The sequence below is a fragment of the Numida meleagris genome, chromosome 2 (genome assembly GCF_002078875.1).
Source record: "Numida meleagris isolate 19003 breed g44 Domestic line chromosome 2, NumMel1.0, whole genome shotgun sequence".
NCBI classification, from domain to species: Eukaryota; Metazoa; Chordata; class Aves; order Galliformes; family Numididae; genus Numida; species Numida meleagris.
This window is the reverse complement of record NC_034410.1, coordinates 59,403,392-59,414,593: the sequence shown is the minus strand read 5'-3', so window position 1 is coordinate 59,414,593 and position 11,202 is coordinate 59,403,392. Positions and strand designations below refer to the sequence as shown.

The following is an 11,202-nucleotide window of genomic DNA, read 5'->3' as shown; positions in this document are numbered from 1 at the left end:
TATAGCTGGAGAACCCGCAGGAGAAATTACGTGATCTTCATGGTTTTTTATTAAAATGCAAAATAAGAAGTTCAGCGGTGTGAGAAGCTATGATTTGCATTCTCAGAGGTGATTTTGACCATCCCCTCCAGAAAGCTCGGGCTAGATTCAGCACAAATCCTAGCCTTGAGCAATAGGTAGGGCACAAGGCTGTGAATTTCCATGGCTGGGAGAGAGCTTGGAGCTGTCTGGGAACACGTCCGCTCACACACCTAAGTTACCGAAACACTGCAGAGTTTTACCGAGGCTTCAGCTGCGGGTGGTTTAAACACTGCACAGCTCACATAAACTGTGTGTTCAGGGGAAGTTTGGAAAGAAAAACCGTTGAGGTGGCCGGGCAGGCTGTGCTTCTGAACTTTGTATCTCACTGGTTTCCAGGGTAGGAAAAAGCCTGTAACTTTCCAAAGTAACTCTTACGTTAAGACGGTAACTGGTCATAAAGCACTATCTAAATACTGTCTGTTCTCTATGCAATTTAGATGCTGCTCTATTGAGGCTGGAGTAGATTGGATGTAAGGGATAGTGTCATCCGTAGAGGTACTCATTTAAAATAAATTTGCTTCACATGTTTTTGGTTTGGTTTGGAGCACAAGCGCTGCAAAGGGCAGCACCCTGCATCCTCAGTGATGGATGCCCAGAGGGAGAGAGGGAGAGGGGAGCTGGAAGGGGACAGATGTAGGAAAGCACCTGAGGCTGACGGTTTGGAGAAGGAAAAACAAAGAGGTACAGTACTGAGGAGTAAAGCGCACACACAGAATTCTTACAGTCATGGAATCACAGAACAGCCTGAGTTGGAAGGGACCCACAAAGAGTCCAACCCCTACACAGCCGCTGTCTCATGTCTGTTGTGCAGATTCGCCTTGTGTCTTGTCCATAGATGTGTCAGAACCAGTTCCTATGATTTGCCCCGGTGCCTTGGATAGTGAGATTTCAGAAGCAGCGGCCTCCCCTCCACAGTTGTCACCTGGTAGGTAGCATGGTGTGTGTCGGGCTGGTGGATGTGCCGGCGCGGCCCTTTGCAGAGGGCGGACTGCCATCCTCTGGCAGAACGCGTGCCGGGTCTGAGGCTGCACAGACGCGCGCGCCGGGCTCATCCAGCAAAGTGTCACCTTATCCAGAAGCCTATCAGAAGCAGGCTGACATCATCGCAGCCAAAATACTCCCCAGCTGTGTTTCCCACGGGGGGATGCTTCCAGAACCAAAGCGAGGGAGAGTCACGCAGAGATATGATTAGCGTGAGGGTTTAATTTAGGTTTCCTGCGGATTCCAGGGCTTGGGTCCCTTCCCGGCTCAGCTGTGTCCCCGCGCACAGGGACAGCCGTGCCGGTTTTCCCGTGCCTGGCTGGAGAGAGGGAAGTGTTTCTACGTGTGTGACCTCGCCCTCGGCCCAGCGTGGCTGTAGGAAGGCATTTAGCCCTATTAGCAGGCATGCGGCACTGATTACTCGTTAGAAAATGGCTCGTGTGAGGAGAGCTTAGCCTTCTTCCCATTGAGAGACGGCTGTTCAGTCTGGCTGTTCAGGGCAGTGGCTCTGTGGTGCTGCTGCACTCAGATCCGTGCTGATTCCCAAGCGCGGTGAGAATGTGGTGCATGCGTAGTTCGGCTTCCCAGTGTACTTTATTAAACTCAGTTTCTCTTGCAGATATACTTCTGGAAAGAGGGACCTTTTAGAATGGTGTTATCAGGGGAACGTGAGTTGTAACGACTAAGTGCCGTACAAAAATAGCGTTGTTACCATTAGCTTCCGTTCGCTTAAATACTCCTCCCAGCGATCTCTGGGAAGCCATCAGAATACTGATGAACTCATCTTTTCAGACTCGATGCAAACATGAGCTAATTTCCACCTCAACTGAGGGACAGCGCTAGGAGGTTATTTTTAGCAGAGCGTGTACAACTCTCACGCACATAGAGAGGCAGCATGCAGCTGCTATTGTACCACATCGCCACTGCTCCTCCCTAGCGTGGGGCTAGGGCAGAAGGAGGCTGTCCTCCCACCTCCCCCTCTGCCAGGCACCTTGCTAGTCCCATCCTCTGCCAGGTGTGGAAAACCAGAAGAGAATTAACCCACCTAAAGCCACATGCCTCTTCAGTAAAACAGTTGTCAGCCCTGAGAAACGTGATGTTTCCACTTCACAGCATCCCTGCTGCGGATGAGTAAGAAGTGAAGCAGGTACCAAATGGATGAGAACCCAAAGTCCAGCTGTTATTCCCCTTGGATTCGCATTGCCTAGAAAAAAAAAAAGCCCTACGGATCTGCGTCTCTTTGTAATTCCACACATTATTGTCGCAATGACACGTACATCCTCATTACTTTTGCTGCCAGGAACAAGCGGAAGGCAGCCATTCACGTCCATCTGTGTTAAGGTTACAGCACACAGGAGATGCAGAAGAAGTTCTCTGAAATGCTCGCTTTCATCCCTGAGCTTCAGCTCCTCATCGTTTCTAAAGTACAACTTTAAAAGAAAGGATGGACGTTCGGGTCATAACTTAGCTTTTCTTTCAAAAACACAATAAGAGACGTGAGAGATGGAGAAGCTCACCTCTAGTTAGCAGCCCTGCCAGTTCGGTGCATGTGTTTTTTAGACCGACATCCATTTTCCCATATATATCTCTGCACACGCAAACCACTTGCGTTTTGTTTTGCCCATCTCTCTCCTTTTCTTTACCTTTGGCACAGACACAGGCACAGAAGCAGAGATGTTGATCTGTTCACTGCAGCAGGTGGAGGTCTCTCCCGCCCTTTCCTTATGTGATCTCTGTGTTGTGTTCCTGGACACAAGGACATCCAGATCCGCACTTCTACTTTGCTTTGGTGCTTGTCTCATTGCTTGCTGCAGTGGGCCCTGCCAACGCAGGTTTCCATGCTGCTCTATCTAAAGGCTGGGAATGTGATTCCCTGTGCACCGGCTCTTCCTGCATGTGTCAGAGGTGCTCCAGCTCCAGCCTGCGCTTCCTGAGCAGTCTGAACTGCCTTCCTTCAGCTGAGCATGGCTGAGACATCACGTGATAAAGGGGCATAGAAAATTGGAGGTATTCACTGACTACGCTGAAAAGTTTTGGGTGCTCTCACTGGTCATTGGGAAGTGACTTGACAGCAGAGCCCCAGAGCACTTGAAGAGGGGCCAGCGTTTTGATTTCTTGCTTTCTTGTCTTAGTAGCCAGAAAGGCACAGAAAGGAATTCCAGATGTCTTTGTCCCATACAATAATGATGTCAGGGTCTCAGGGGAGGAAGCTTTTGGAATTAACTTCTCTTCTGTCAGGAGAGAATGATGGGGGAGGTGTTTCTTCTGAACTGTCACTCTTAAAAGGTCTTTGATTACTATCGCTTGTAGAGAATGGTGATGTTAAGAGCCCAGCTGAGCAGAATCCACACACAGCTGGCTAGAACAGTGCTTAATGGTGAGGGAGGGAACGCGTTCCAGATCAGTAGAAGCTCATGAACGCTGTGACTGGGTCACAGATGATTCTGGCATTGATCGCCATTTTTCTTATTTGGTGCTGTTCATGATCACCACCACCAATGTGGCAGTTTGTTTCCGTGATGTGTTCAGGCATGTGTTTTATCTGCCACGTAAAACAGAAGTACAGCAAGCTGTGAAAGCGTGTTCCCATCAAGAGGAACTTGTGTGTTACTGAGGATAATGCACACAAGCACGGATGATGCCCAAGGATACACATTGCTTTTGATGGGGTGGGGAAAGTATAAAAAGGAAAAAATGTAAAAACAGGAAGGAAAAGAGGAAGAGGCGAACTGTAGCAATATAAATGAGAAATCTCTGTCCATTAGGAAAGCCTACAGCTCTGTGTAGGCAGTGGTTCCATCTAAATCCAGAAGAGATGATAGTGCACGTGCCCCACTTCTCCTGGTCAGACCCCTTACTGGGATGCGTCTGTGGAATAGGATCACAAACTCGGGGCAGATGTTTCTGCAAATCCTGCGTTGGACAGGTGGAGCATCAAGAGAATACATGAAGTGTACTTGATTGGTCCTAAGTTTGTAGCATGTATTTATAGACGTTTTTAAGTTTTTTTTGTTTTTTCTGTCAGTGGAATCAACTGTCTCATGAACTGCAGTTGTCTGCTAGGGCATGGTGTGGGTTTAACCAGTCAAAAGCCACAGGGAATCTTTGGCTTTCGTGATCTGGCGGCTCTGTGCTATGGGACACCCCACATCCAGCCCTCTTGCCAAAGGGGACGATGATCCTGTGTGGTGCACAGGGAGCTGCCTGGGGCCCTGTTTGCAGGCAGGGTGTTTCTTGGGGAGCAGCACCAGTGGGGAGAGGAGCAGAGCTACCGGGCGCTGCTAACCAGGAGCCCTTGGGATGTGTTAGCCAGTCAGAACATGGACTGTAAGGAATCAATGCCTGCGTCAGAAGCTGAGGTACTTCCAGAAGGAGCCTTTGTGATGGTCACTGAGCTTCTGCTGGCAGCCAGGCTATGCAACTCCATCCCAAGATTCACACTCCTGATATTACAGACAGAGGAGTTTGAACACCGAGTACCTGGTACATGTCTCTAACCATTTCTGTTCCTTCATGTTGGAATGCATTTGTAACAGTAGAAAGCTGTACTTGGTATGACATCATTATTCACTTCCAATGAAGTGAAGTGATGATTTTCCAAGCCAGCTGTGATATTCCCTTCAAATGAACCCGTGCTTCTAGAGAGGAGGGCTCTGCAGACAGTCGGTGTGCTCTTTGCATGCTGAGTGCCTTGGACATGAGATGAGCACGGGTTGTGCTATTTGGGTGTTCTCCTGCGCTTCAGGCTCAGCCGGGCGGATGTTCAGCAGTCAAGACACTGCCTGTGCCTGAGATCTCCAGAGGATGTGGAGCTCTTGGGACAAGTGGGTGGCTGGCCTAAGCACAGGCTATCCTCTTAGAGCTGCAGGTCTCACTGGAGTTACACACAGCATGCTAAAAGTGTGTGCCAGGTTTTCTGAAAGTGTTAGTCAGTATTTCCTGCCCTTAGGGAGCTGTGCTGGGAGGGCTCCGTCCTGCAGGCCATGAGTCAGAGGAGCCAACATCTGCCCGTCTGATCCCCAGGATGAGCACGGTGCAAAGATCAGCGGGTATTTGGGTGCCGTATCGTGTTAAGCCTAGGCCCCACCGCATGCAAGGTCACGGAGAAGCAGGCACCTGCTTCTGGTCTGCTCTCTTGGATGTCACAGCTGCATGTGGGATGATGAGACGTGACCCAGAGCCATACGTGTTTTTAAAGTGGGGTGAAGTGGGGACTGGCAGGGCTGGGCTGAGCAGTGAAATCAAGAAAGGCACTTTTCATAGGTAAATAATCAGAGAGGTGGGCTGCTGGAAGAGCAGTGCGAGGAAGGCACAGGCTGGTCCAGGCCCGGGGACTGCTCAGGGTAGGTGGGTTCATGCCCACTGCTGCTACAGACACAGCTCTGCGCTCACCTGTGGCCTTCCCCTGTAAATCAACGCTTTCAGCCATTTCATGTAGGTAAGTACGCAGCTTCATGGGCAGAGGCCGGGAAGGAGAGGTGACATTCCCGTGGTCATTTAGGAAATCGCGTGTTGGAGCTGGGAACAGAGCCTCTTCCAGCTCAGGGAGCTGTCCTCTGGCTGGAACTTATCAGTAAGCATGGGCCAGAGGTCGAAGTACCACAAGGGCACGGCAGGGAGCAGAGTTTGTCACCTGCCAAAGCTGTTTTGCCTGTTAGGTCTCTGTGAACAGCTGGATAGAGGTAAAGATCGATTCCTGTTGAGGTTTTGTGCTAAGTGCTGAGCTCAGAGAGTCTGTTAACACCCGTTTGACAAGGACAAGCCTGAAGTCTGGTGCTCGATGTGCAGATTTCACAGAAACCGAATGGCAGCGGCACATTCCCTGCTTGACTCTCGCCAGCGACGACTGCTGGCCGCTGCGCACGTGCACCGAGGCAAAGGGCCCGTCTGACGCTCTCTCCTCTCTCCCTCTCCCTCTGCTGTCTCCTCTCTTTCTGCAGGTCAGCGTGGAGGTCTTGGTAGAATACCCTTTTTTTGTATTTGGACAAGGCTGGTCATCCTGCTGCCCCGAGAGAACCAGCCAGCTCTTTGATTTGCCATGCTCCAAACTCTCAGTGGGGGACGTCTGCATATCGCTTACGCTCAAGAACCTGAAGAACGGCTCTATTAAAAAGGGCCAGCCCGTGGACTCAGCTAGCATCTTGCTGAAGCATTCAAAGAATGACAGTCTAGCTGGAAGTAGACACAGGTATGCGGAGCAGGAAAATGGGATTAATCAGGGAAGTGCACAGATGTTAGCTGAGAATGGTGAACTGAAGTTTCCGGACAAAATAGGATTGCCTGCAGCACCTTTGCTCACCAAAACAGAACCCAGCAAGCCCCCGGCAACGAGGAAGAGGAGGTGGTCAGCCCCCGAGTCGCGGAAACTAGAGAAATCCGAAGAGGAGCCACCTTTGACTCTTCCCAAGCCTTCTTTTATTCCTCAGGAGGTTAAGATTTGCATTGAAGGTCGATCCAATGTAGGAAAGTAAATGTTGTTTGGGGAAAGGAAATTAGGCTATCCCTTGTCATTTTTATCCAGATTACTGTACTGTAGACTAAATAACCCAGTATTTACATGTTATCATCTTATTTTAGGTTTATGTTATAACCTTGTTGTTATAGTTGCAGCTGGTATTATGCAGGAGACTGGTGCATATGTTTTTCCACAAGTGTTTGTCAGTGACTAGGTTTCCTGAGAGCTACAGAAGGGGCAGTATCTGCTTCACACACCCTTAGTGGAAATGAATGTGTTGTCATGGCTCCTGTTTTCTAACACCTCGTGTAGGACAGGGTCCAGCTGTGATTTTGTTTTCATTGTTTGGGGTTTTTTTAGTTTGTTTTTTTTTTCCCTCGTTTTGGTTCCTGTTCTAGTTTTTGGGGGGAGGTGAGGAGAAGGGAACTGTAGCAGAGGTGTGTGTCACGCGTGGTGTGCGTGTCATGCGTGGTGTGCGTGTGTCACGCGTGGTGTGCGTGTGTGCGCGTGCCCAGCCCGAGGCAGCCCCGCGGCTGTGGGGGCTCGTGGGGAGGTTTCCCTACCCCAGGTGAATGCGGAGGACACAGCCCACAGATGTCACTGAAAAGGATCGGATGCTCTCTGACCTTGTCAACAATAAGCCAACTCTTACTCAAGATTCACAGTATATATATGTACACATATATGTGCATGTATATATATATGTATATATATATATTTGTGTGTGTGTGTGTGTATCCGTACATATATATTTCCCCCATGGGGTCTGACTGCACTGATTTTTATTCGCGAAGCAACTGCCACGCCAACGTTTCCTTCTGCGTGCTCGTGCAGTTCGGTGCCAGAGGCCGTGCACACACACACACACACGGGGCGGCTGTGCTGCACCATTCACCCTGTGGGGTTGCCTGGTGCCGTGGGTGTGCGCGAGTGTGCGCGGGTGTGCGTGGGTGTGCAGGGAGCCTCCGGCCGGGTGATGTGCCCGGCTCAGGCTCACTCCTGTTTCTGTGCAGTGTTAGACGCATCGGTCAGGTTATGCCATGGACATTTGCTTCCACGAGGGAGATGCATACTGCCCCTTTGAGATCACAGGCACACGTCGTTTGCAGTTAGGTTGCAGATCTCGGTCTTTAACTCTATAGTACTGTTTTTGGTTCATGATTATGGACAACCGGTGCCACTTTTTTCAAGTTTCAGTGTGACACAGGAACCCGATGTTGAAGAGGAACGTAGAATGTCTTTAAGCACTTAAAATGCTGTTCACACTTTATGGCTGAGCATCCTGGTCTAACGCTCGGCGCGTACTGTATCTCACTTTGATCTGCTCGGAAGGCAGCAGCAGCAAACAAACGAATCTCTTCAACACTGTAACTACACGCGACTCTGTAAAGTTGTCTCACAGGCAAGGCGCTGAAAGTTTCCATGTGGTTTCAAAGGGATGAATGTGAATTATTGAACTAGTATGTGACAGTCATTGTCCACAAAGGACTACTTAATAGGAGGCACTTTTTAAACTTTAATGCTTGAGAAAGAGTTAAAGGCGTATGCGAGCTGACAGGTAATAAACAAATAAGAGAGAGGAGAAAGGAAAGAGAAAAAAAAAATCTTTGTCCAGTGTTTTTGAAAAAGATGGACTTTAAAGAATCTTGCAATTTGCACATCTTGAGTTTATCATTTGTGTGGTATTCCTGCAGTTTTTACCTAATAATGTTGTGGGGTGGGGGGGGTCTGAAAGAGCATAAACAAATGTAGCAATGACTCACTAACCTGCCTGGCTCTAGGCCGTTTCGTAGGGTTACGTTCCTTTCCCAGTCCATTTTGGTCTCCGCCATATCTGCCACACAGAACCAGGTCCTACCGGGACAGCTCTGAGAATTTGTCTTCAGACTTGCTGAGAGTTTTCCACGAGAGACATTTCTATACGTAAGCAAGGTGTTTGTTTGGTTTTTTTTTAAAAAAAAAAACAAACCGAATGTTATTTTCCTCTTACGATTCTTTGTTCTTTTCATTTCCCATTCGGACGACTAGATTCAGGAGTTTGGTACAGAAGGAGCCGCGGGGATGCGCGCCGCTCGGCCCCATGGCTCCCCAGTAGGGCCGCGCACCCGGCCGCCCGCACGAGGTGCTCAGCGCTTGGGGCCGGCGGAGGGAGGGCCCCGCTGGTTTCCGTGGGGTCAGGCTCGGGCCCCGCGCGGTCGAGCGTTCGCGTCATCCTTTCGGTCGGTGAGTTCCCGTCTTCAGGCAGTTTTGAAGAAGCCGTACTGATGGGGAGGAAAGGAAATCAAAGTTCTGGATATTGGAAATGCAGTACCTGAAGCGAACGAGCCTATTGAAAATCTCGTTTTCCCTCTCCCCTAAAACGCAATGCTTTTATTTAAGAAAAGAAATGTTAACCCCAAACCCCAGCTTTGACTCTGTTATGTGTTACTTGAAATTTAGCTCACACCAGAACTAATTGTTTTTATACCGTATTCTGGGGTGCACCAAAAAGTTGAAATACGTTTAAAATAGCTTGAAACTTTTCTTGAATTTCCTTGAATTTTATTAACCTCTCAGCGGGCTACCAAATAGCTGAGCGGGTTTCTTCTCACAGTCACGCAGCTTAGGTAGTGCTTCTTCGTTAATATTTCTGCTCAGAGAAGTTGCTTAATCTTCCATATACTCTGCTCAGGGCACTTGCAATTTATTGTTTTGTTTCGTTTCCTGTTTCGTTTTTGAGCTTCGATGGTAAAGGAATAGAAAGAATCGCAGATGTTACTTGGCATTCGTACCACTATTTCTGTCATTCACACGTACTCGGAAAAAATCTCCACGAGAACCACGCGCATTCACGGTTGTGGTCAATAAGGAAGCGGGGGCTGTTGAACTGACTGGATCTACTCGACTAACACTAAAAAAAAAATAAAAAAGAAAACTAATAAAAAAAATAAGTTTGGAGCAATAGGAATGTATTAGTTCTGTGCTTGTATTTCAGACTGAGGAATTCTGAAATAACTGGTTCTTTCCAAACGACTGTCCCTTTCCGTGCTTTGGCTTTTGTAGGATGTGCAATACTTTACGTGCCAACGTAGACTCACCCGTGCGGTGTTAGCTAGATCTCATACCCTCTTCTGGTTTCCCCTTTCTGTTCTCTTGGAACAGTTCCTTCCTTCCTTCCTTCTTTTCCTGTTAATAACTCCCTCCCCCCAGAAAGCGACGAATTGAGGGCCGGGTGTCCCTGCCACCCGGGGCACCCCGACCCCTTTTGTGTTCGGTGCGCGTGGCACGTGAATCACGGGCCTGCCGCGGCCCTGTGTGTTTGGAATGCATGCCTCTGGCCTCCGCAGTGTAACGGGGAGAAAAAAAAAAAGATCCAGGAAGAAAAGAAAAGCTTAACCCAAGCTCACCCCACAACCACCAAGAGAGGAGTTTGGGGGTTATTTTTTCAAGGGGGGGGGGGAGGGGGGAAGGGGATTTTGCGCACATGAGGCCCTGCTCCCGGCTGTGGGGTGCCTCTGGCTCCGGCCCCGTGCCTGCGGCGTGGGCTGCGGCGGTCGTCTTTTTCTTTGGGTCTCTTTTTTTCTTTTCTTCTCCTTCTTTTTGTAGCAGGCCTGTTTAGTTTACAATGAAATGCATACAATCACCGAGAAATTAGTCAGGGCGAAGAAAATAAAACGAGAACCTCTTTATAGGGATTTCTAAAAATATCTATCTGTCTATCTATCTATCTATCTATCTAATCTATCTATATATCTCTATATATAAAATGACTGTTCCTTATAGTGTTTAACTTAGGCATTGTTTCAGTTTGTCTGGGCCACATCGCGGGGAATTTGAGTTTGATGTCACTTACCTCACGTCCCACAGTTGGAGCCCGAGTTGGCGTTGCTGTTGACCTACTTCATGGTTTTGTACGTCGCTGTTGGGATTTTCCCCCCGATGAACCGGACGTCGGGACGAGGACGTTCCTCTGACTCCTTCGGGTCCCTCGTCCCAGCGTCACGTTCTTCGGCCGCTGTTTGTCGTTTTCTCGGCGCTGGGGAAGTGACATCACTGCTCTCGTTTCCCTCAATCAAGGAACATTTAGAAACTTTTCACACCTTTTACTCAGGGATGGGGCTGGCATATGTGTGGTACACTGATGTGACCAGAAGCAGCACTTTTACTGCTCTGGAGTAGGGATGTACAACGTTACAGACGAGTTTGGATTTCCTGCATCTCATGACTTAACTTTGTAGATATCACATCGATTGCAATACAAAAGCAGCAGGCTCAGCGCGAACTGTCGCTGTTGGTTATCATGAAAATTCACTCTGTGCAGAGATCTGTTTCACTTCAAGTGTGTTGCCAATATTAAAAAGGAAATGGTGAAATTCCCTTCAGACTCGCAACTGCTAAATCAAGCAAAATCGAGGAGAGCAAATCCTCTCCATTTTAAACACTAACAGTGTTACTTCAAAGGGGGACCTCGGCCCTGTTGACACCTGGACGCGTGCTGACGGAGAGGTCAGCCCATGGGCTCCATGAGGCAAAATGGGACGTGCACTCGGACAGGCGGTTTCCCTCTCTTCCCTCCCTATCACCACAGGTACCAGCAGAGTCCGCTCAGGGCTCTCTGCCCAGTGCTGATGTGAGAGCAGAGGGGTACACGCATTGCCGGAGTGCAGTCAGCCATTTCCTTTCCTGGTTTATCCGCCTGCCCCCAG

General features: G+C 49.0%; 1 protein-coding gene across 9 annotated transcripts in view; it reads left to right on the top strand.

The window, feature by feature from the left end:
- Positions 1-9,919, top strand: part of ATXN1 (ataxin 1) — a 202,329-nt gene extending 192,410 nt beyond the window's left edge. For all 9 annotated transcript variants that reach the window (XM_021387886.1, XM_021387885.1, XM_021387878.1 and 6 more), the window contains one exon: positions 6,003-9,919. In XM_021387886.1, coding sequence (XP_021243561.1) covers positions 6,003-6,533 — 531 coding nt within the window. In that variant the 3' untranslated portion in view covers positions 6,534-9,919. The remainder of the gene's footprint in view (positions 1-6,002) is intronic.